General features: G+C 39.6%; 1 protein-coding gene across 3 annotated transcripts in view; it reads right to left on the bottom strand.

The window, feature by feature from the left end:
* The window catches only part of cdh8 (cadherin 8), a 406,841-nt gene that overhangs the window by 309,282 nt on the left and 70,447 nt on the right, over positions 1-27,112 (bottom strand). Inside the window, exons 6-12 of one of the 3 annotated variants that reach the window (XR_014203789.1) lie at positions 26,048-26,235; positions 20,631-20,878; positions 16,127-16,263; positions 14,384-14,505; positions 13,673-13,784; positions 7,543-7,794; positions 5,988-7,379 (exon numbers count right to left, since the gene is read on the bottom strand). Coding sequence is in view for 2 of the 3 variants with exons in the window: in XM_082162158.1 (XP_082018284.1) it covers positions 6,886-7,379; positions 7,543-7,794; positions 13,673-13,784; positions 14,384-14,505; positions 16,127-16,263; positions 20,631-20,878; positions 26,048-26,235 (1,553 nt within the window). In the remaining variant the exon portion in view is untranslated. Of the gene's footprint in view, positions 1-5,243; positions 7,380-7,542; positions 7,795-13,672; positions 13,785-14,383; positions 14,506-16,126; positions 16,264-20,630; positions 20,879-26,047; positions 26,236-27,112 lie in introns of those variants that run through there. The other 2 variants (XM_082162158.1, XM_082162159.1) reach the window with 2 other exon arrangements.

Here is a 27,112-nt window from a genome sequence, read left to right as displayed (position 1 = left end):
CCGCGAGATATTGAAGCCAAAAATTATCCTTAATTTTGTAATAATGCAAAACGCGTTGCGGCAGCATGCAGACATAGGCGAGGCAGCTCGCGCGCCTATTGGCTGCTCTGCGGCAACTGCAGCAGCCTATCGAGCGAGGCCTGGCGTGACGCCAGACCCAATGAGGGTGCTTCGCGCCCGCTGCGTCACGTCCCGCCGAAACGGGCGTGGTCTAGGCCTATAAATACCGCTCGCAGGCAGCTATTATCTGGTTTTTCATCATCGAAGCAACCAGAGCGTGCGCATGCACGGCAAGATACGCAGTACTCGTTCCCTCTTCTAGAGAGAACCGAGGTTACGTTAGTAACCGAGTACATTCTCTTACGAGAGGTCTCTCGTACTGCGTAAGATATCTTACGCTAGGGGACCCAATGCAAAACGCTGTGCATGCTGAGATCTGACACCAAAGACCCAAGGGCGAAAGCCCGGGGTTCATATAGTGCACAATCACCCAGGGAACTCACAGGGAGTCCGGGAAGAGGGAGGGGCGAAGCCGCACTCTTCCACATATGGCAGCGTCGCTTAGACGTGAATTTCATCATACAGACAGGGCGGGGTACGGCCTGAACTGATGGGGAAATGTGGGTCTTACACAGTTTGCCAAGGCACATCTTGTGCTACTGCTTTTCACTGTCGATCATCGAGCTGTGCTCAGTAGACGCAGCATTCTGAGCTAATAGCATCAGGTCAGATAATACTGGTTAACTAGACCGACAGCAGCCTGGCCTGCAGGGCGGGAACCTCTAGGTTGTAAAACCTTATAAATGTAGACGGGGAGGCCCAGCCCGCCGCCATACAAATATCTTGCAAGGCAATCCCACTCGACCAGGCCCACGAAGAGGCCATGCCTCTCGTGGAGTGCGCTCTGACACCCAACGGGCACTGCATGCCCTTGGAGGCGTATGCCGGCGCTATAGCATCAACTATCCATCTGGATAGGCTCTGTTTTGACGCGGCTAGTCCCTTAGAACGCCCGCTAAACGAAACAAAGAGCTGCTCTGTCTGTCTGAAAACAGACGAGCGAGACACATAAGCTCGCAATGCCCTGACTGGGCAAAAGAGGCCCGCGTCTCTTTCCTCATCAGGGACCGGTAGGGCTGACAGGGAGATAACCTGCGCCCTAAACGGTGTGTTGAGGGATTTCGGAACATAACCGTGCTTAGGTTTGAGTATAACTCTTGAGTCATTAGGCCCAAACTCCATGCACGTCGCGCTCACAGAGAGCGCGTGTAAGTCCCCTATGCACTTCACTGAAGCGAGAGCCAGCAGAAACACAGTCTTGAAAAACAGATGTTTCAGATCAATCGTCTGTGAAGGCTCCAATGGTCCACCTTTCATGGCTTCCAGTACCGTAGAAAGGTCCCATACGGGGACTGAGGGAGGTCTCGGAGGATTCAGTCTCTTAGCCCCTCTAAGGAAGCAGATGACTAAATCGTTCCTTCCTATTGACTGCCCAAGCGTTGTTCTTGAGAATGCTGCTATAGCCGCCACATAAACTTTGAGCGTGGAAGGGGTCCTGCCCTTATCCAACAGCTCTAGTAGGAAGGAAAGCACCTCCGTCACTCCACAGTCTGTGGGTGACACGCCACGGGCTGTGCACCAGCCCGAAAACACTGACCATTTCGAGGAGTAGAGCCGTCTCGTAGACGGAGCTCTAGCCTGCGTGATCGTGTTTAATACTCCCTTAGGGAGTTCAACATGTACCCGTTGATGGCCCAGACATGAAGGGACCACAATTCCGGGTGAGGATGCCAGACAGAGCCGTGGGCCTGAGAGAGGAGGTCTCTCCTCACTGGCACTGGCCACGGGGCAGTACTCGCTAACTGCCTCACAACTGGGGACCAAGGTTGGTTTTCCCAGAAACGGTGCTACAAGCAGTACTGAGCATCCTTCTTCCCTGATCCGCTCTATCACCTGAGGCAGGAGAGAGACGGGGGGAAAAGCATAGAGCGGGCGGCGGGGCCATACATGAGCCAGCGCGTCCCCGCTCTTGGAGAAAAATTCCGGACAGTGAGCGTTTTCTTGAGACGCGAACAGGTCTACTTCCGCTCTGCCGAATTTCTTCCACAGAAGTTGGACTGACTGTGGGTGTAGAGACCATTCGCCTGCCGGAACATTGTTCCTGGACAGTCTGTCTGGTCCTATATTTAGGAGCCCTGGCACGTGCGCTGCTCTGAGCGAGCGCAGGTTGCGCTGAGCCCATACCAGGAGGCGTTCTGCTAGCCTGTACAGGCTCCTGGACCTGAGGCCGCCCTGGCGATTTATGTAGGACACCACAAACATGTTGTCCGAGCGGACCAGGAAGTGGCGTCCTTTTATTTGGGGACAAAACGCGTCAGCGCGTTGTCTATTGCCAGCATTTCGAGGCAGTTTATGTGCAGGAGCTTCTCGCGTTCTGACCACTGGCCGAAGAACGGTCTGCCCTCGAGCAGCGCTCCCCATCCCGAGGTGGATGCGTCGGTGGACACCACTCTCACCCTCGAGGAAGTCCCCAGGCTTACACCTGATTGGTACCAGTCGTCCGCTCTCCAAGGTTTCAGAGCTGTGACGCACTTCTGATTGACCTTGAGGCGAAGCAGACCAGATGCCCACGCTTGGCGTGGGACTCGCGCTTTCAGCCAAAACTGCAGCGGGCGCATGCGGAGCAGGCCCAGCTGGAGCACTGATGATGCTGAGGCCATGAGACCCAGCATCTTCTGAAATTTCTTGAGCGGGACAGACGCGCTGCAGCGGAACGAGCTCGCTGTGCGCTGAATGTCTACCGCGCGCTGTGGTGATAGTCGCGCTATCATGGACAGTGAGTCCAACTCTGTGCCCAGGAAAGATATCGTCTGACTGGGGGACAGAGAGCTCTTTGCCCAATTGACTCTGAGACCCAAATTCTTGAGGTGATCGAGTAAAATGGTCGTGTGCTCTATGAGCACTGAGCGAGATTGCGCTAGAATCAGCCAATCGTCCAAATAGTTCAGTACTTGCACGTACTTTTTATAATGTTTAGCACCCACTTCGAAACCCCAGGCAGCTTTGCCCATGCATCTGCATGAATAGCTAGGGGTTGAATACGAAGCGTGCTCCGTTCGCTCAGCGATGGAGAGGCTTCGATGTGCTGTAACACAAGCGTCGCGCTCGTGACATTTGAGGCAGGGGCGCGCTGATAACAGCGGGCAGATTACCCGCGCTCGACTCCTCTGCGGCGGTCAACCGAGAGGGGGAGGGCTGGGCGAGTCCCGTAGGAACTGTCATGCCTGTGCGTGGATGTGGGCGCGGGATAGCGGGCACATTTACCACACCGAAAGCATTGATCGCTTGAGTGAAGCGAATGCACGTTGGTTTCGTTTTTACAGAAAACGTGAGACATGCATAACGTAGTGTTTGTGGGCACTGGGTAGTGGGCACATTTACCACGTTTGATGCCCAATCGATCTGAGTCGATTTATGTGCGCGAGCCCTGTGTGACGGGCTGTGCTTGTGTGTAGAGATGGGCACTGGGCAGTGGGCATTCTTTCTACACATAAAAAACCATCGGCCGTGGCCGGGACACCAGAAAATTCACACTTATGGGATTTATCTGGGTAGCCGTAAAAGCGGCGTTTGTGTGCAGGCAAGCGTGCTGCGTCGCCGACTTGTTTACTGCAGAATACACTGGAACAGTCACATTTACTGGAACTGAACGAGCGAGAAGTTGCCATAGAAACAGAGAGCGTCAACATGCTGGCGTTTATTGCAGGCCTGCGTGCATTACAACAGGCTCGTTCACTGCAATATTGACATTTCCAGTCGCCTGAATTTCAGAGGGGAATGAGAAATGTATAGGAAATGGAGGTCAGTCCGTCCGCAGCGGGACCAGAAAACTCTCTTTTCTCCTTACGCCAGTGACGCACGGAACACCATAGAAACGGTGTTTGGGTGCAGGCGAGCGGGTTGTACAACGCGCTCGTTGGCTGCAAAATAGGAGGAGGAGCAGTCTCGGAGAAGGATGCCAGGTGAGTCCTCAGAGTCACCATAGGCAGTAACTAGCTCGCAGTGAGGGCAGTCGCCGTCAGCGAGCGCGAGAGCTGCGTGATCAGGAAAAGGGGCGTCTTCAAAAAGACGCCCAGCTCTTTTAGTGAAATGAGAGTGTGTGTCGCGGCGGCGAGCACACACACATACATAAACACAGTAGCAGAGAAAGGATATAACGCCGGATAGCGCAGCAGGAAGGCAAGGAAGGCGGCGCGGCCAGCGACTTCAGTGACTCGTCCCGCTGAAGGTGCTCTCTCTCAGACGGCGCGGCTTCTTCTCCAGCTCCAGCGATGCGTGTGCTTCGCTTGAAGGATGAAAAATCTGATAATAGCTGCCTGCGAGCGGTATTTATAGGCCTAGAACACGCCCGTTTCGGCGGGACGTGACGCAGCGGGCGCGAAGCACCCTCATTGGGTCTGGCATCACGCCAGGCCTCGCTCGATAGGCTGCTGCAGTTGCCGCAGAGCAGCCAATAGGCGCGCGAGCTGCCTCGCCTATGTCTGCATGCTGCCGCAACGCGTTTTGCATTATTACAAAATTAAGGATAATTTTTGGCTTCAATATCTCGCGGAAAAAGGATTTTCCCCTAGCGTAAGATATCTTACGCAGTACGAGAGACCTCTCGTAAGAGAAACACAGTTTCTAACTTGACACAGTCTCTTATTAAAAAACGCGCAGTTCATGGCATGGGAACGAGATGCTGAAAATAACCCATTAAACTGGCCAAAGAAGTAATTATAATGCATGTTTTCATAAACCAACTATCACAAAATAATACAGATGTAATGGAAAAATATAAGTTTAGGACATGACTGACAAACTCAACTGCATAATGGATTACCGATGGCTGTTGGCCAGTGATGGGTTTTTGAAATCCAACAAACAATATTGATTTCTAAAGTTACTTTTTTTGTGATGTCTATTCAATGCTTTGGTCGTCTACCAAAAAATTAAAATAAATAATAATTCTCAGAAAAAAAATGTATAGATTCGATTCATTTGATTTATAAGTATCTCATGTAATCAATTTAGTTTCAATTCTTAATCAACTGCCCTAGTTTTATGCTAAATGGGAGAATCATTTTCATGAAAACATAAAAGCAAGAAAGAGATCTGGTGTACAGGTCTCAGGACCGGTGACATACTTGGCTTAAAAAACGTTACACCCATAAGTATTTATAAAAATATATTTCACAAAGTAGGAAACAATACATGGATATCTTAGATTACATTACATAGAGTAGCTAATTAAACATACAAGTGTATGAGCATTAAAGCACAGTAGAAAATATGATTTGCATGAAAGACTATTTTATATATACTGTCCGTCCAAGAGAATCGCATCGATACAAACAGAATATGCACGCAGCTCCAGTGCCAGATCCCCATGTGCAATAGCTAACGTGCATAGACAAAACCTATCACTTCAAAGAAAAGCTAAGAGAATCAGCAATGACTCTATGTACATATTTTTTCTTTTTGCTCTAATATCATACAGTGCAGCACATTACACATGTCTGTTTCTGTATTTCATACTCAGTGGTTTCTGACTTTTGATTTAAAAAATGGCAGGGGTCAAATATAAACATGAACTAGATGATTTCAGCTATTGTGCTTAGAATGATCACTGATATCACTGTATATAGTATGTGAATATATATATATATACACACACACACACAGTATCAATAAAATATTGACTTGTCTTTCCTGGTCAAGAACAAATCCTCTGTGGATTTCACAGTTCAGTGTAGTTAACGAATCTCACTATGTGAATTTCAGTACAGAAATTCAGTTCAGCTTTTAAAAAACAGTGATGGAGCAGAATGAAACAAAGCTGAAGATGAAAAGCTGTAAACTCTAAATTAAAAAGTTAATAAAAAATAACAATTTCACTCAAATAAATAAAATAAAAAGTACAAATATACTCAAACCTGTTGCACAACACGACTGGCGATTAATATTTATATATTTATATAAAACATACACAATAATGAAGAAACACATCAATGCTCCAAAAAACATTGGAATACGACTGTATTTAATGCTTGCTTTTGTAAAACGAAGGCCTCATTGTTCCCACAATTCTCTTGTTGTCCTCAAATCAGTCTTACACACTCTAATCATCTTTGAGTGTGAATCACGCTTAAAGCATATGGATACAAAGGGTTGTATAAAGCAAGCCTCAAGGCTTTTCCAGTTTACTCAAGAAATGTGGCCACGTAGTATCAAAGGGTCGAATCTTATCTCAGCAGGCAGATCCTAAAGCCAGTGTGATGTATTTTCATTGCGCTCGCATTTGTTAAATCACAAATACATTCATAAGTAATGTAGACAATATATTGCTATTTAGTTTACCTTCTTTTTAAATGTTCCTTTATCTGATTGGCTAAATGACGTCAAGAGATCTGTTGTCGCTGGGGAGCAGTGTCATGTTGAGGCCTCTGCAGTCCTGTTTCTCCCAATCACAGTGGGCTACAAGGTGTCCCAATTGTCCTCTTTCCATCCAGTCTTTTCAAGCGACTACCAAGAATCAAAGTTCTGATGCCTCTGGTGGTCACAGTGAACAACAAATACCCAAAATACTGCTAGACACTCAGTGACGTTAATCTAAACTCACACTCCACAAGAATCATTGACCTCCTACTACAGACACTGTTAAGTTCTGACGTTACGATGCACGCTGATGTGGTAGATGACTAATGCTATTAGGTCTCGCTAAGAAGTTTTTTTTTAAAGGCGCGCCCCACCCCTCCCCCCCTTTTTAACAGCAGTGTCTAACATCCCCGTAGCATAATACACACGTTATGTGGATGAAAGCAAAAGGTCCGTAGTGCTTGGAGGTCAAGTCTCTTTGTCGCTCTCACCCACGGAATACAGCTCGCCCAGTCTTCTGAAGCGCGGCCCCCACTCTCTAAGGTAGTCATAGTTCTGGTCCGAGTCCGAAGAGGCCGTTTCGAGGGAACTCAGGGAGCCCGCAATAGAGCCCCTGCCCTCATAGCCGTAGATTTGAATGGAGTCATATGGCGGAGCCGTGGGGTCGTTGTCTGCCTCGTGAAGCCGTACGTTGATGAATTCATCTACGTCTACTCCGTTTGGACCGGAGTGCTGACCTTGTCTGGGCATGAACTGCAGGTCAGGCTTGATGTCCTTCCTGGGCAGATAGCCGTTGATGCCATCTGGGTTCTGCAGGGTGGCGATGTCAAAGGCCTCCGTGTCCTCCTCCCCGCCTCCCTCGTCATCATAACGGATGATGTTCTCCCTCACGTCCTCGTCGTCTTTGATGATTAGAGGCTCGTTCTTGTGTCTCCTCAATGTCACAAACAAGACCACGATAACTGAAAGGCACAAGAACATCCACTTAGTGATCTCCACCTTTTCCTTGTGCAGTTATTCTTTTACCAAGTGCTTTTTAGATTCAGATTTTACATGCAAATCACAAAGTGAATTTATAAATTAAAAAATAAGTAAGGACTAAAAGAGGCAGCTGAAATGACCTACCGAGAAGTAGAATTATACAAGCTAGAATAGCAATCAGAGCTCCCATGCTGAGACCAATGGGTAGAACAAAAGCCTCGACGTTACACGACTGCACAATGCCTTCCCTGCTGCAGCCACACACCCGGATAGTTAAAGTGTTTGTGCTGCTCATTGGAGGCTCTCCGTCGTCAGACACAACGATGGGCAGGAGGTACGTCTCCTGTTTCTGACGCCGAAAGGAATTGTGCTTGGCAAGAACGCTGATCGAGTTATCTAGGGAGAGATAAAGTTTGGCTGTAATGTATGAAATCAAAGACAATCCATGCAAGTAAATGGTAGGGAAACGACACACTATTAAATTTACAAGACAATGTCAATTCTAGAAATAAATAAACAGATGGATATAAATAGCTTCATCTCTGCTGTCAATCTCTTGCAAAGGCTACGGGAGTAGTGAAAGTGTATCAGGAAGGCAAAAAACAACAACAAAAAACAAACAAAAAAAAACAAAGAAAGTACTGGTGCTCCACTGGTGCTTCTTTTCTGAAGTTGTAACTTCATTATCTGCCCCCTCATACCTCAACGCATATGTTGAAGCTCTCCAGTGTCTCAAGGAGCTCCTTCAGTTGATATACTGTACAATATCTCCGTAAAAGCCTTCAGTTTTTATTTCAAGAAAGAAAAGAAAATCAGCTACTGAGTGAAAGGTTTAGATAATACCTCAGATGGATGCAACACAATTATGGAAGCATATGGGTAACAATATTCAATTTGAAATGTAATATGCAAAATGACAATGCAAAATGTAAAATGGCAATGCATTTCTGTATTTAAATTTACATTTTCCATTACATTTGTGCAATGTTTGGTGCAAAATGAAAATGAAAATTGAATTATATAATTTACATTTGCCATTTCATACACTGGTTTTAAAATGTAAATTGAATACATATTTTAACGCTTTATAAGTTGCAAAATGAAAATGAAAATGTATTACAGAAATTATTAGAAATGTTTAACGTGTTCAAACAAAAAAAATAGCAAAATTATCATTTAAATGTTCATTTTCTTGCATGCATTTTCAATTTGCACACTGAATTTTGCTACATTCATTGCGGGACATTTAATGAAAATGCAATTGCAAGTGTCTTAACTGTGAGTGTAAATGCAATTAAGAAAAATATAATTTAAATTATAATTTTCCAAAATTTTTTGTTTGAACATGTTAAACATATCTTATCATTTCTGTAATACATTTTAATTTTAATTTTGCAACTTATAAAGCATTAAAATATGTATTCAATTTACATTTTAAAACTAGTGTATGAAATGGCAAATGTAAATTATATAATTGAATTTTCATTTTCATTTTACACCAAACGTTGCACAAATGTAATGGAACATGTAAATTTAAACAGAAATGCATTGCCATTTTACATATTGCATTGTTTTTTTTTTTTGTTAGTTTTTTTGCTAATTAAATTTCAAATTGAATATTGCCACCCATATGCTTCCATGCCAAAATAACCAAGTTATGGAAAAAGCTTTATCATTTAATAGAGTCTTGGGAGCAACCAAGGCAATGTTAATGTATGTATTTATTTATTGCTTCTCATGAGGGTGAACAACTGGAAGTTCATCATTTAAAACTACAGAATAAAAGGACTTCACGGAACTCACTGGAACAAATATCAATAGCTGAACAGGGTCGGAATTTAATTTCCGCTCATAAACATGCTAATGAAAAATGTAAATATGGCTTTCTTTTTGTTTCCCTGAGATCACAATGCAATTATCTGCAAATGCTGTGAGATGATTTATCAATGTAATTAAAGTTCTTTTTTTTTTCTTTTTTTTTATGTGTCACTATGTGTGAAGAACATGGTCCTGAACTAATGTATCTTATTTCTCCAAAGAATATTCACTGATATGCAGTCCTTATCCGTTGCTATGATTATCTAACTAACATGCCTGCACAGTTATGGTCAAATTAAATCTTTTTAGGTTCAAGTGCATTCGAACATTTCATACTAGACACATTTATAGCAAAATGAAGACTAATGTAATATTCTGACAGTATATGGAAGCTATTAAGTTGTGCTCAAGTCTGCAATCTCTTTTTTTCACGGCACAATACCCTGAAGCACACATTTTAAGGTTACAATAACTGCTGGTAGTTCCCAGCTCATATCGGCCTCTCCGTGTCACCATCCACTGCAATTACAGTTATCATCACAAATAAACCTCCTCAGCTCAGCTCCAGAGGTGTGCTTCAGACAACCTGCCTGGTGTGTGCAGGTGGGAACCATCAAAGACCGCATGTGTGCCTCCGTGATGAGCATATCTAGATCATTGCACATGATCTTTGAGACGAGACTTCAGGATGGATAATCATGCAATTAACTGCAACTGAAAAAAATGCACCCATAATTGTATGGTAAGTTCCCTGTACATAGGGAAAATATGATTTATAATTGTATGACTAGAAGAGAATGTGAGTTTAGACTTTACCTCAGAAGGTATGTAGAGCATAGCCAGAAAAAAAAAAGTAAATGTACAGTATCTAAAAACCTTATGTATGTATGTTTAGACACAATGAAGAGATATCTGGAAAAAAGATATCTGGTCTATTTTTTTTATTAAAAAAAAAAAAAAATTGTCCATACAATGAAAGTCTGTGCTGTTTTGGACTTTCATTATATAGACAAAACTTTTGAAACATTCTTCAAAATGTGTTACACATAAAAAAGAAAGGCATACAGTACACAACATTTTGCTTTTTAATCATGAATCACAAGTAACAACATATACTGTGATGAAAAGAAACAGGATATAGCACAAATTTGGACATGTTGTCAAATCGCTGCACAAGTTTTGATGCCAAGCGCGATCAAACACACATGCACACTCGTACACTCACATTCGCGCACAGCAGAAGAGATGAGAAAGCGGCCTTAGTGCACCAGACGCCTCAGGCTGTGCATCAAAGCCTGGTGTCCTTACAGAGCTTTCTCCTGTCTCTGTGATGGAGTGGCCATCTTTAACCTGAACTCACTCAGGCTGACTCATAATACATGCTGCCTCTCAAGATATCACTGAGATTGTCACTAATGACATTCCGCCTGTCTGCTTCATCTTACAATTCTCAAGGTCTGTCTTTGTCTTAGTCCATTGTTCAATGCTTTTCCAATCATTGTTTTCATCTTTCTTTTTTTCCCCTTGTATCATTTTTATTACCGATGCTCTCTGTGGATTCCTTCTTCATTCTAATAACAGACATAACATATTTACTATAATTTATTATAATAAATTATAATTATAACATATTGCAATGCAATATTTATTATAATGATAAAAACAATTCTACATGCTTTATTTATATGCTAACTCACCATACAGTGTTACTTAAATTATTATTATTATATCCATCACATTAATAATAATAATAATAATAATAATAATAATTACATTTATATGTCTTTTCTGTCACGTAACTCAAAGCTCTTTACAGAGACTAGGGAGATCTCACAATTTCTTTCCTTTTGACACTTTCTTACTTTCATATTAACTCAAAACATGACTGTCCCTTGGAAGGCAAAACTCTTTTGATGTAACGTCTGATCCGTCTGGTTCAAAAATATCACGTTTCCTCTTTTTGGTGAGCAGCCAAAACAACAGCTCCTTCAACGGTCAGCCATAAGACCACATGCCAAATGGAACTAGATCAATACAGTTCTCTCTCAAGTCTTCGAAAGCATAGTGCAATACTAGGTTGTGCAGTGAGAACAGCAGGAGCACAGTGTGAAAAGGAAGGTCGGATAGGTTATACAAAAAAGAAAGAAAAAATCAGTGTATTTAGCAAACAAATTTAGAACCATCTGCTGCACAGCCTCAACTTTGAGTAAGTCACCCTACATCGAGTTGCAACGCTAAACCTCGGCTTGGATTCTGTTCATTTGCTTTCTTTCAAAATGCACTGGGGAGTACAAAATAGCTGATGTCCAGACAATTGTGCATCTGCTAAATTTTGGGTACACTAATTCCGCCAGATTTCCCCTTCAAACGCACGCCTCCGGACTGCACTTGACACACAATGTTTGCGCTTGCAGATGCCTCTCTCTCTCTCTCTCTCTCTCTCTCTCTCATAATTATTATTATTTCCCTGCTCTCTTTCAAGTCAAGTAAAGTCAAGTCACCTTTATTTATATTACACTTTATACGATACAAATTGTTTCAAAGCAGCTTCAGTAATAAACGCAAAAATAACAGAATCAATGATGCAAGCTTCACCAAAAATGAGACAAATTTTAATTCTGTCATAAAGAAGCTCCACAAAGACAACAGTGTCATTATTCAGCTCAAGTCAGTTCAGTGTTAATTCTAACACAGGCTCAATGGAATAACATGCCTGTGGCAACATTTGTGAAAATTCGCCCAATACGTTGCTTCTGGCACATTCGCAACACCTTAAAAGTGAAAAGTCCAGTGAGTGGCTCTAAAGGCATGTTTAATTTTATCCAAAAGAGATGAACGTGATTATGTTGTTTCATGTACATATCGTGTCAGTTTGGTAATGAAATGTCCTTAATGAAAAAATAACTTGCCACATTCACTAAATCTGACCAATAGTGTCAAAGCCAACATGGGATAAAAACACATTTGCTGGACAGTAACAAAATATTTGTACATTTTTATTTTGAAATACTTTTACTTGTACTTCATTACATTCCAAAGCATGATATTGTCCTTTTTACTCCACTAAATTTCATAAATTTTTTGGGGTCAAAACTGAGTTTTTGGTCAAAACTAAATATAACAATAAAATAACGCACATTTTATCGGGATACTTCACGATTAGCATTAAGCTTTGTATCAGTAGAAACCCAGTAGTATTTTCAAATGACCGTGCTTCCCTCCCTCATGTCCCCCTGAGACGAGAGATTTCTATATTGTGTGTCTGTAAAAAAAACTCAGATGACGCAAAAATCGTCATTTTGCATCGGAGGCTTTTTTGGCCAGAGGCTAGAGACTACAGCCAGTAGTAGGAGCTAGTTTCACATGTTTTCAACCCGCCCATAGGGGGTGGGATCTCACGAAAAAACGGTGTCTTTTCAGTTTCGAGTCAACTAGTAGCCTAGTTGTATCATTTCTTCCGATACTGCCCTCTGTAACCGGTAGGCGTGGCTTGGGAGTGGCTTCGTAGGGCAGCGAAGCAAGTGCATTCTGGGAGTTGTTGTCTTTCATCCACATGAGCCAAAAAATTCTTTTCTGGCTTTTCTCAGCCTAGAAGGTACCAAATTCTAAAATAATTTCACATTTCTGCTAGATAAATGACCCAATTTAAATACAAATTAATCTTTCCAGGGGTGAAATATCACTTTAATGTCCATACATCTTCCCCTCTGCTATAGCAATTACATTTTTTTTTTTTTTAAATAGTATGTTTGAATAGCGTTCTTCTTAAAATGTTAGTATATTTTGCCCTATGTGACGTCTCATTTAATCATTTATGTTAATATATCTCAACACATTGATGGTGATTTTCCTCAAATGTTTTTGTTTGAACTCACCATTATGGTGATTAGTGTTCATTTGGTTGGGCACTTGGAACTTCATTTTTATAATTGTAATTCTCTTCCTATTGATGCAGCGATTGCAACAAGAAGGAGAAGGGAAGTAATAAATAGGTGGCCTATAGCTTCTAACGAAATCATTAACTAGTCTATTTTTCTCATCGAATAATGATAAACACATTGTGAAACCTTTAATTGGGTTGATACAATCCCTCTATATTTGTGACAATATCATGCAAATGACCAATGTTGAGTCACACACAGACTTCAACATTCAGCATGCAAAACACACCAATGCATGGTAACAATTAAATTGTATTTATTATTCATTATTTTTGTAGTTGCTAGAACTCTCATGTAAGTGAACTATTCTAACCAAGCATTTGTCCGTACAACATACTATTCCTATTTCAATTTACTTCGTTTTTTTTTTTTTTTTTTTTTTGGCAATCGGTTTGAATGCTTTTTTTAAAAGTCTAACTAATTAGATTTTACAGTGTACAGAAGGCACCATTAGTTTGAGTTAGTTCGATGTCGATGTTGCACACTTCATCAATTATAGTCATATATTGTCTTACCTAAATTGTTTTTGATGGTGAAATTGGGATTGTTAAGCACCTCCAGGCGGTAGTGGAAAGTGTGTCCCTGGGAAGGATTGTCTTTGTCCACAGCGCTGATGGTCTGAATCACCTGTGGACACAGACACGCAGAGAGGGACCATCCATTACTCCACTTTTGACATCATATGGGGCCAGACATTGACAGCAGACAACACGGGATGAAAAATCTGTCTCATTCACTCATAAAAGTAGAGACCCTAAGCTTAGGGGCGCGGCTTTGGCAGCCCACTTTTCTGTGCCAAGTCCATCTATATATCTGCCACCCCCGTTCAAGACAAGTTATTTTTCTTCATGATTAACAGCTCCCTGAAAAGCAGGACCCCGCCGTCATCATTCTGGTCATTCTTTTCCGCACATGGATGGAGAATGTTCTCACGGTGAGTGTGTTAGAGGGCGGAGGATGAGGAAGTACATACTAACACTGTTAGTCACAGACACTGCATGTCGGCTAGAGCGATGCAGGCTCAGACTGGGCCTGAAAGGATCTGATTGTTTTCGTTTTCTGCAGAGGGAGAGAGTAGCTAAAAAAGGGCCACCCTTCTCTCTTACCCTTCTCTCTCGCTTACTTCTCTCTCTTAAATCAATAGGCTTTAATTTACCATAGCTGACCGTTACGGAGGAGCTTTGAGAGGGAGATGCTGCTGGTGGGCCAGATTGATGCCCTCTTACCTGTCCAGGTTTGCCATTCTCACAGAGAAAGGCTTCGTACTCGGTGGCGAACTCAGGGGCGTTGTCATTTATGTCCAGCACTTTGATTGCCACGATGGCTCTGGAAATCTGCCTGTTGTTTTCTAATACAAAAAGAGACAAGCTATTAAAGCAATGAAAATATAAGTACAGTGGCCAAGTATAGAAGGGAGCTATTGCAAATCCCAGGTAAATAAAATGACCCAGTTACTGTATTTCCATTCTTTTTCTGCCTCACATCAATTTATTTCTCTCTCTCTCTTTCTCTTTCTCTTTCTCTTTCTCTCTTTCTCTCTCTCCCTCTCTCCCCCCCCATCCTCCCATCCTCCGGGTGGATGGAGAGACAGATGAGACGCATCATCTGTTTGAGCTTTAGACATCATCAAGTATGCAAAACAGGATTACGGTGGAGAAAAAAAAACCAACACATTCAAAGTGCTTTTGAAATCCCCTGTACAGGTGCATGTTTTATAAATGAAGGTTAAAAAAATGAATATTAATAAAACGGTGGCAGATGAAGTCTAGAAGACAATACAGGGCAATTTAATTAAATTAACTTTTCATTGGAATTATCCATTGGCAGTAATTTACAGTCCCTTTTGAGGACCTATGTAAATTATTGTATTTAATTAGGGTTGCAACCACTGACTTTTAAAGCAATTATCTATTCGTTTGACTTTAGTGCACGGCAATTCAGGGCATACTGCTGTAATGTGTGACACTTAGAACAGCACACAGCATTTGAAATGCATTTGACCAGTCAATTAATTTCCCTCATTGATCGCCCTTTAAGAAACAAATATTTGCGCCTAGAACAGACGTTTCAACATAATGCAATAGCGCAGACTCATATTCATAGCCATGCTGTGTGGATATTTCTGTTTAAATTATGTTTCACCATGCAAAGGCATCAGCCAACAAATAATCCAGTTTTGTTGGTCATCGTGTTAAAACACTGAAAAAGACAACCATTTTTCAAACAGCCCTTAAATAATTACGTTTATTCTACTCTTTGAGCTCTTAGACATCTTAAGTTAATTGTATATGACAACATCAGTATTTTTTCTCCTCCTCCAGGGGAACATTTTTGGCTCCAATATCCGAATAATGTAGCTACATGCCAATCAAAATGAATCTCGAGGTTTATGGATGGCTTGTGCAGTGTTTATTTCTGGTCCACAGCTTGTGTTTAATAAGTTCTTTATCCAGTCAACAGATGTTCTTTTATCTGTTATGTACAGCAAACAGCTCTGGCATGAGTAGAAATTACTCATTAGATGTCCATGAATTGACTGCTGTGCTGTTTAATTCAGTAAAATTTCAGTGTCTTCAGTTTTTGAGAGGAAACTTTTATACCTTAAAATCTGTCGATGGTAAATTAATACCTGAGGTGTTAGGAGGACAAGCTTTATTTTGCATTGGCTCTTATGGTTCATTTAAAGTTAGAATCCAGGTTTTGGTCTTTTTATCTTAGTGCCTTTTGAGATGTTGAATATATACAAGCGTGTGTTTCTCTATTGTAAATCTTACGACATGATAAAAAAAAGAAAAAGGTGTTAATTGTGATTTGAAAATTGTATTGGTCTGAAGTGCCTCTACACAGATTTGAATGATCTCTTCGCACATTACTGTAATGATCTATTTGAAATTGTTATACAAGCATTCTGAAACACAAAACACTTATTGTTTCAATCAATAAGAGTAAGAAAGGGAAATTGAACTTACGAACTTCAGTGGCTGTCACGGTGATATTGTGCCACATATCCGTCTCTCTATCCAGAGGTTTAGCTAATGTGATCTTCCCGTCCTCAACATTAATGTTAAACTGCCTCTCTAAATCTGTGTGTCTATCAATACAATACCTGTAGAAGGAAAACAGAGAGAGAACAAAACAACATCCCTTAGTATATGAGGTAAAATGACCCAAATATTTTGGTAAAAGCATTTCATAGAATATTAAAGTCAGTGGCAAAATAAAAACAATAAAAATGCTCACAAAATATGACATTAAAATAACATTTTTAGCATCATGTTTTTAAATGTCATGATTATCACAAATCAAATGATTATTTCCTGAAGATATGCCTTTTTGTCATGCTTACAAAAAAACAAAAACATTATTTACATTATTTTCAACCATATGCATATGCACCTACAATTGTCTAATCTTTGAATCATCAAGGTGATGTCTATTCTCTCGAAAACAATCTGTGTGTGAGGTATAACTGTCAAGAAAGCCCTAGAGGATGAAGAATGGCTTGTAAAATAGAAATAATTCATTGGTCTGGATAGTGAACGTGAGGAAAATGTTCAGCCGTGGGAAAGATCCAGAGACTGAGGGTGGAAGTCCAGGAGGAGTGCTCTACTGCTGTGCAGGCAGCCAGACAGGATTCCCACCTGGGATCAGTCTCCAGGAGGCTGAGTGGATTTCAGTCAGGCTCTGACAGCTCCACGTACCACTGAGAGACAGACCCTGAAATGTTCTGCTATGTGTCAATCAAACTGACAAAGTTACTGTGGGGGATGGAGTGGGAGAAAAAAGTAAAAATAAACAATCAAATCTATAATTAATTATTCCTTGGATTTTTTTTTTTTGGGGGGGGGGGGGTGCGTAAAGAAAAAAAGAAAAATCTCGTCAGGGTTATCCAAAGTATGTAGCTCGGATTTTGATATTTTGCATGTGAAATGTATCTCATTATTTTGTTTCAATGCGAGACATATCCTCACATGTAAAAAAAAAAAAAAGTACAGTCTGATCAAAATGTCTTGTTTTTACTTTAAGAAATTAATTTCTTCACTTCATTTATATAAATTTGAATTTATTAATAACAATTTTTTTGTGTGTTTTGAGTAAAATCATTTAAGACATTAATACTACTTTAAGCTTTTTATTATTTATTTTACAGGATATGCGCTACACACATGATGAACAACATAAATCAAACAATACCACCTTCTTTTATCACCCTAAGAGCCAAACCATATATTACATGTTAATTTAATTAATTATGGTAGCAAAAACAGCATTTAATTACAAGTCATGCCACAAAATTATAACATATAAAGTGCATGTTGTTGATTAGTATTGCTCTACTTGAGCTCTACTTGCTAATGTAATTATACTGTAACCTGAAGTGTGACCATTTTATGACATTACGCAAATGAAAATGGCAAAAGAGAGAAAGAAAAAAAACACTCTCCATTGTGATGTAAGAAATAAAAACGAATAAACTTTTATATTAAAAACAAAAAATCTATTCCTTTAAAAAACAAAGAAAAAAAAAACATAATAGAACATTCTCTAGGGCTTTTAAGTTATTATCTCGAGTAAAAGAGTAATTATGGGGACTTTGACAGAGGCATAAATTATTCTACTGTAAATGTTTTTCAGTATGGCTGCACTCTGTAAATGGGCAGTAACCAAATCAAATGACTCTGCTTCCTCTATATAAGTAAAGCGTACATCAATAACACAATCACCATCAAGAGCAGTCACACCATGTGTTAGCATATGCTAGATATCAGGTGCCACAAGAAAATCTGGAGCCAGAGGGACTTCTGTCAGAGAAGGTTAAAATATCCCCACTGATTACAACCACACTTCTTTTGACAGATAGACAATATTTCTAACAAGGCTAATGTGAACTTGGACACAGCTTGGCAACATTTGATGCATGCCAGTTTCACAATAGCAAGGTTATAAGGAGAGAGAGAGAGAGAGAGAGAGAGAGAGAGAGAGAGAGAGAGAGAGAGAGAGAGAGAGAGAGAGAGAGAGAGAGAGAGAGAGAGAGAGAGAGATGGGGAAGGTAGTGGTGGTCTGAGAGGTCAGACTGACGAGGAGCAATGTTTTTTTTTAAAGACTGTTTCCATGCCAAGCTGCGATTAAAACGTACATTTTCAATTTACCAGAGCCCTTTAAAAGACACAATTACAGTTTTTTTTATATATATATATATATTTTATTCTTGTTCGGTTTACCTTGATTGCTTCTATTGATGTGACATCCACACCGATGTGCACAAATTTTGTCATTTGAGGTGAGGTATAGTTATGTCTCTATGAAATTTGCCATGGGCTATTTGGTAGATAAAGTCAGTCATCATTTTTCATCTGGATTTCTATTTACAAAGTGTTTTTTACCTTTTAAAATTAGTTTAACCCTTCTGGTCCACAAGGTAAGACACGCAGCTTTACCACTTTATGGTTCAAAATTCAGAAAAAAAGCCAACAACAAAAATCATTTGATCACATTAGAAAAGATCGTTTAATGCTTAAGTGGACCTTGTCATGTATAGCTTAACACAATCTACTCGATGGCCTCAGGATAGAAGTAATTCATCTTCCAAATAACACAAATGCATCAATACGAAAAGCCTGAATGTCAGACCAATGGGTGCACAAATGCGAATGACAGCAAGGAAAATGAATTCCAACCCAGAAAGGCGAATAAAAACAAAAAAACAAAGCATCCAACCTTGGGAACAGCAAATGCAACAGATTTTCTTCCTAATAATGCAGTCTTAAACTCCTATGCACAGATGTCAGTGCTGTAATGTTTAAATCACACGGAAATGATTATATCTCATATTTTGAAGCCAAACAGCCAAATAAAATAACTATGAAATACAAAGTACACAGCAATATAAAATAAACATTTCTTGTTCAACAGAGAGACATCAACACTTGAGGAGGACATGGACACTGGATTTCTTCGAATGAACAAATTAGGGCTGTACAATACTGAAAAAAAACAGCCATTGCGATTTTTGTTTATTGTAATAAAAAAATAAAAATAAAATAAAATACTTGAATAGCTCTATTTAAAAAAATAAAAAAATAAAAAAATAAAAAAATAAATAAAAAAAATAAAAATAAATAAATAAATAAATAAATCTGGAATGTTTAGGATGATTTTGTAGAGAAGTACCTATGTTTATTAAAAAAGCAAACATAAAAAATGTCTAAGCTCATAAAAACTTTTTTTTCAGAGCAAACTGAAATGGGTGGAATGGGTGAGTATATTAAATAATAATAATAATAATAATAATATCTCTCTACTTGAGTTACCGTAAACTATATTCTCAGTTTATTTTTACCCATTCAATAATACTATAAAATGGATGGATTTGTGTGGATCAGCATTTACTGTCAATTGCATGAGTTGCTTGAGTGTAAAGGAACAGTGTGAACGAACACACTTAACTTTGAAAGAGGTTGCACGCGTTTTTATTTAAATTATTTTGGTATGAATTATTTTTGATGGTCCGCTTTACACATTCTATTAACCATAAGTAACTTTGCAAATACATGTCAATTAACTCTCATTAGAGTACTAGTAGACTGTCTGCTTAATATCTGCTAACGCTTTATTTTGATGCTCTCCAGACACACATTCTACTGATTTTAAGCAACTTTGCAACTACATGTTACTACAACTTATTCTACTAACCTGAACCTTAACACCTAACAATAGCTTAACAGTCTACTACAGTATCTCTAATGAGTGTTAGTTGACATGTTGCAAAGTTACTTATAGTTTGTCTAAAGTGGACCATCAAAATAAAGTGTTACTTTAATCACAGCCTTTGTAATGTAATATTCACATTTCAAAACTTTGATTTGATTTTAATATATTGTTAAACCCAAGAATAAATATATCACACGGATGAGAACGTTCACTTGGTATAAACGCCATTGGAGCATTGAAACCCAATCTCTGATTTCTCCCCTGCTCCCAGTTTCTTGTGTAATTACACAACCTGTTGCGTGTTGTCCCGGAAACATCGCAAGTCACTGGAGAATTAATGGAATGCTAGGTTGGACTGAGAGAAATTGGCTGTATAACCTATACTGAAGGTGCCCTTGCAATTTTTCAAGAAGGAAGTCACAGAACTAAAATACATCAGTTGGAGGAAGGGGAGGAATATTGTGTCATTGTCCTATCTCTCTTCTCCCTTCTCTTTCTTTCACAGTATAACAAATTTTGTGGAGGTGAGAGCTCCATTTAGTCTGAATGCAAATGCACTTCTACAGGCAATTTCATCAGCAGCATTTAATGGCAGGTAGGATGCAGCGGTGAAGGAGTACTTGGATATTAGATTGATGTAGAAGCTTGAGCTTGATCTTCTCATGGTTTAATGAAGTTTTGGCCCCAATTTCACCAAGGAGGACAACAAAGCACCATAACTCTTTCATCAAGGTCATATGGGCTAGAAATGATAGCCTTTACCTGACTTCACTGTGTGGGGCGTCCTGGTCTATGGCCACTACCGATCCTATGACTGTGTTGATTGCAGCGTTTTCATGCACGTCGAAGAGATAATTTGACTTTGTGAAGACAGGGGGTTCATCTGTGTCCTCAATAATGATTTTGATCGTGGCCTGGTCCATGTAGGGCCCACCCGTAATCGAATCAGCACGTATGTTGGTCGCCACCACTGTTAGGTTGTAGAAATGTTTTGACTCAAAGTCCAGAGGCTGGAAAACAGAGAGAAAGAGAGATGTTTATTATTAATGGGCACAAAAAAACAAAGACAGACAGTTTCCTGGTTTTAGCGGACTCAGTTTGCTTGGCTTGCAGGTCTGGCTGTAATTGCACCGACTTCCTCCCACCTTGCAGTGGCTAAGATTTAAGCTGCTGTGAGCCCAATTGCAGGGTGAACAAAAAATAATATTTAGTAGCAATAACCACACTTTCACCTGGAGCGTGGGATGTGTTATTAATTTGTGGCGGAGACAGCATGTGTTTGGGATTTAAATGAGGCTGCAAATAAGGTTAATCTAATGGAAGCACAAGGACTGCATTGCAAATTGTTAAGAAATCATAAAAAAATACAATTTGTATGTTTGTGTTGTCTGAAAACAAAATTAATCCTTGCCCACAATACCATGACGTTAACATTGTTAATGTATTCTCCGAGGCAATTATCCAATGGTGAGACGTTATTGAAGTAGCAGATAAAATACAATTTGGGAATTATTCTTACTCAAGGATAAATATTTGTGATTTCAGTGAATAAGGAAAGACCCAGTGTTCACCCCACCTTTGTAAGTACAAGCTACCACGAAGAGAACCTAACACAGCAGACCATTTTATGGCCATTTTTTTCATTAAGTAAAAATGTTTTACTCTATCCATGACTGTGCCGTACTGATACCACTGTATTCTGAATCACATCTCTCTCTATCTCAATTTAACTTCAATAAAGGGCTCGAAGTCCTCCCTTTGCTCTTTTATTGACAAAAAAATAAACTAGACCTGACCGCTGGAGTACACATAAAAAAAAGCTCTATGAATTAAGAGAAGTGGTAGAATGAAGAATTTGCTTATGTTGTCAAAAAAAGCCTCTGTCCCACAGGGGAGGTCAGGCGGACACTGGAGCTGGGCCGAGAGTAGCCCCAGCTGGGAGTGGAGAGCAGCTGGATTTCCTCTATCAGCACGCTTTGAAGTCAGTGCGGCGGACAGCAGGGCATGTGGAAGAGAACAGCCCATGTCTGCTGCAGTCCACAAAAGCTTTTGGGAGGATTTTATTTTCACCCTTCCCATGCTACTACCGTCAAGCCAGGATGGAGTTGAAAACACAAGAGGCCATTACAGTAAAAAGAGTAATACTGTGAAATATTACAGGGAAAGCAGAATTTTCAGCAGTCATTAGTCCAGTCTTAGTGTCACATGATTCTTCAGAAATCATTCTAATATGCTGATTTGCTGCTCAAGAAATGTTGGGAAGAGCTGTGCTGCATAACATTTTTGTGGACCGTGATGTAAATGTTTTTTTTTTGTTTTTGTTTTTTTTGTCCAGGTTTCTAAAATCAATAGAATGTTCAGAAGAACAACATTTATTTGAAATATAAATCTTTTTTAATTAATGTACAACATTATAAATGTCTTTACTGTTACTTTTGATCAATTGGATGCATCCTTAAAGAATACAAGTTTTTTTTTTTTTTTTTTTTTTACAATTGTAGGTCTATATGTCATATGTTCCTTTAGTCTTGGTTGGACTTTTATGTTACTTCCTGTCCTCTGTGCCATGTTGAAGTCATTTGTAGTTTTTCCGTTTATTAGTCTCCCCTGGTTACTCGTTAACTTGTTAAGTGTGTTTCCCCCTGTGTAAAATAGCCCTTGTGTTTCTCTTGTGCTAGATCAGTCGATGTTTGGTGTTCCCCATGTGCACGTGTTCTCTATGCTTCCTGTGTTTCCTGGTTTTTATGTTTGGAATTTCATTAAACTCCTGCACTTAGATCTGTCTCTTCTTCTGCATTCTTTGGCCCCAACATTACACTATGAGTCCAAGCAGTCTTTAGAAATCACTCAAATGTTTTATTCACTTCATATCTGCCACAAGGCTTTCTGGCAAAGTTCAGATGTGTGGTGACAAAGTACTTCTTGGGTAAATACTTTTTTTCTGTCAACTTCCTGTATATTACAGAGCTCTTGAAATGGTTGACTGGTGCACAGTTACTCAATTCTCTACTCTATAGCTCTTTCAAAGTTCAAAGTTTTGAGGGATAAGCATTTCAAGACACCTTGACCTCTTCCTATTTACCCTCTCTCTTCCCAATACTTTCCTGTCTTTTTCATTACTATTTCTATCTAACAAAAGGTTAAAAGCATCTAAATAAAACAAAGGTTTCAGTGCTGATGAGTAAATAAATAACATAGAACAACATTTCTGTGTAGGATCTGGAACTCTGTAAAATGAGAAAATTGTTTAGGGCTGAGAATAACAGAGCACTTTCCGAGACTTTACAACCAGAGGTTTCCCTACGATGTAAAATTCAGAACAAGCTGCAGGCTGGCACCTTGCTTGCTTTTGGAAAAGGTCAGTGCTGTTCAAGACTATTGAATCTTAGTGACAGTTCATAGAGTTTTATGTCTTAAATGTAAAAAAAAAAAAAAAAGAAAAAAAAAAAGGGTAAATAAAGCAGCAACAGAAAGAAAGAAAGAAAGACAACATGCTAGAAATGTTACCATTTAATTGTAGTTGAGGTTTTTGAGGACGTGATTCAAGCGCAGCTTTGCATATTGGCAAGACTGAAACAAGCTCCTCTCATCTCAGACACTGCAAATCTGTTCCATCTAAAAATATCATGCCAACACCTCATTCTTTTGATAGTCATGCATGCCATTTGATTCTCTACAGTGAAATTGGCACTTTTGCATTCCTCTGGGTCTCCATTTTGGCACTCATTGTTCAGAAAGGTCTGAATATGACTATGGCTGTAACTTGACCGCCATCGTTTGCAGATGATGCAATTCAGGCTTTCATGTGTCCATTGAACACATACTGAACCGCCTTGTTGCGATTGATTTTTACCACGTACATGCCTATTTTAGAGCACCTAGCTGACTCTCAAAAAAAAATCCCAGCATGGTTTAAGAGTGTGTGTTTACAGGGGCATTTAGAAGCATCAAAGATCAGCAGCGGGAGAAATACAGCATCCCTCTCCACCACCATCACCAGCACCACAAAAGCCTAGGGGGGCAGAGAGGAGATGAAAGCGTGCATCCCTTTACAACAAAGCAGTATCTTGATTGTCTGAGCCTGTGGCATCTCACTCAAATCAATATGTTTAACCTTGCTACAAAGGCTCATGCCCATTCAATATTTAGCAGAAGTAAAACCAAATTTTAATTGTTGGTGAGGGCTGCATCGACCGACCCACTGCAGAGGATGTTTGGCACACACTGGCTCAGCCCCAGCACCTGGGGAAAACGTGTGTCTGCGCACAGTGGCAGGTGCAAAAAAGTGAGGAAAAATAAGGGTTGTGTGCTTTACAAGCTTGTTCTGCTCTCCTGAACTCCAGCACCGTCTGGAGGTATAGAGGTTAGCAGGCAGTGGGCTGTTGATTGCCTGTTTTTCTCATGCAATGCCATCCATCATGCTATTAGTAATGCAGACAACAGATTCCAGGCCAAGTGCTATGGGATGAGAAGACGAGGAAAAACAGGCATGCCATTACACATTCAGCTATGAGAGACTTGGGACAAACCAAATGACTTTTTTATTCCTCACGTTGTCTTTCTTTTGTTTCATGATTCTAATATTAAATAGGCCATTACTATGTCTATATAATTGTATTATTATTATTACACTTTATTTTAAGGTGAAGTTGCTACAATGTAATTACATTTTAACAAATACGTACTGAGAAATATTTATTAAAAACATGCACTTAGTATAGGGATAAGGTTTAGGGTTAGTAAGTAATGCACAATTTACTATTATTACGATAATACGTACATGTAACATGCAACTACGTCACCTTAAAATTAAGTGATACCTATTAAATATTGGCTTTAAATATTGCTTCTCAATGTGCTGTGCAAAATAAAAGACAATCTGATAGCACACAAATTGATTATGGAGAACTAGTTGAGGATGGTGTATCAAGCTGTTCAATAATGCAGATTATTTAAAGCACACATTTCGTTTAACTCAATCATGCCCAAGTCCCCCAGACTAATCCCACGTGACATACATCATGTTGTTTACAAATGCATAATATGCACAGCTTCAAATATGTAGTGACACATTTATTGTGTACATTTTCCTATATTTTTGTCACATTGTTTGTGCTGCATTGTTGCTACACAGTTGCACTGTAGATGTTCCTGTAAGATAAAATGACTTCATTGTCCTCTTATCCACTGTGAAGGGTTCTTCATTTGCATACAATGGCCATTCCATATGCAAATATACACTGCTACACAAGGGCTGAGAATTGAGCATAGAAAGTCGAGGGGTTCAGAGTTACAGTAGTTCTCAAACCTCAGAACACCTGGACTGCAGTTTTACCACCAATTTTAGGTGTGCAGGGACTTTAAGTGTGGATTTTCAGCTGTGTAAAACTAAAAGTATCTCTAAGAAAATCTAGTTATTGCAGGAAAAGAGATTATACAAATCAGCAGGGGTTGAACACTTTTAGGAATTTATTACATATATTTTAGGTGTGCATTTTGGAAATATTTAAGTCCCTCGCACATGCATGCCACTCTTGCAGTTTTCATCCTGTATTATTCAGATTTGAGATGAATGGGAAGTTAAACACAATTTCTTTACTATTTGATTGGATGATAGGCCACAGTTTGTTCTGTTGAATGTGTTGCGTTTTGGTTTCAGAACAATACTTGCTATAAATAAGAAGTTACTGCTTTTAACAACCAGACATACACAATGCGTCCCCTTCCACACACAAACAACAATGACGGTGACTAACAACTATATAATTATACAAAAAGACTCAACTTATCACCACATGACACATAACTCATAGTGAACAACAAACACATCACCAGTCAGTGAAAATAATGTAGCAAACCTTACAAAACGTAAAACACTAAACACTGAGGCAGTAATTTGCATAATTAATTAATTTGCATGATTAATTCTTTCTTTTTGGAGGGTATGGCACAGTGTTTAAAATTACATTTAAAATGGCACGCCGTGTCAAATAGGTTTCCGACTCCTGCGATACACACTGAGAGGTTCTGTCTCTGCAATATTAGCAGTCATTTGTCATCAGTAATGAGCCACTTTTCATATTTTTCACAATATGCAGCTCAGTGACAATTGTGTAACAGACAGTTTACAACTGTTAGAGAGTCCCTATGGCACATTAAGCCCACTCCTCTGGTCTTACCTTCTTGAGTCTGAGGATTCCCTCCTGAGTCTGAGCATCAGAGACAATCTCAAAGACATCCCTCTCGTCTCCACCTATGATGTTGTAAGTTGATTTAGCATTTTCCCCGATGTCTCTGTCATTTGCTTTTACTCTTCCTCCAGGCTTCCCAATGCCAAGATCCTCAGGAATATTGAACTCATAAGAGCCTTTAGAGATAAGGTACAAGAAGAAGATCTGGTCTATCAGGTGACAAATAGCACTCAGAGAAACAATAAAACAACTAAAATGCTAGACAAAAAGTACTAAACATATATATATATATATATATATATATATATATATATATATATATGTATATATGTGTGTATATAGTATGCAGTAGATTCTACCATTCAATAGTTTGGGGTCGGTAAGGTTTTGAAATGTGTTGAAATAAGTTTCTTGCACTCACCATGACTGCATTTATTTAGATTAAAAAAAATGGTAAAAACAGTAATGTTTTTAAATATTACAATATATATATATATATATATATATATATATATATATATATTTTTTTTTTTTTTTTTTTTTCTATTTTAATTAGTGCCGTCAAATCGATATATATATATATATATATATACACACACACACACACACACACACACACAAACTTATGTTTCTTTTTATGTACTCTTATCTATGTTAGATCAGGATTATTTGATTTGACAGCACTAATTTGAATATATGTTATAATGAAATTAATTCATGTAAAAGGCAAAGCTGAATTTTCAACAGCCTTAAGGCCCGTACACACCGGGACGAATTTCGCGCGCGATATTCGCTGACGTTTAACGCCTCGTGACTAAACAAAGGGCGCCAATGTGAGTGTGCACACCGACGTGAAAAACGCCACGCGTAAAAGCGTAATTTTTTTTTAAACGCCTCGGGTTCGTTTTTTTGGTTTTACGCGCTGCGTCAAAAACTATCCGACCAATGAGATTGGCGCTTTTGCTCACGTGTCTGGAGCTTCTGAAGTTACAGTAAAACACAACTTGGGGGCGCTCAAACACAAAACGGTCTTGCCGAGCACACATACGTAAC

Source organism: Leuciscus leuciscus, assembly GCF_965113295.1.
Source record: "Leuciscus leuciscus genome assembly, chromosome: 2".
Lineage (NCBI taxonomy): Eukaryota > Metazoa > Chordata > Actinopteri > Cypriniformes > Leuciscidae > Leuciscus > Leuciscus leuciscus.
The sequence above is the reverse complement of the archived record's forward strand: the minus strand, read 5'-3'. Positions and strand labels throughout refer to the sequence as shown.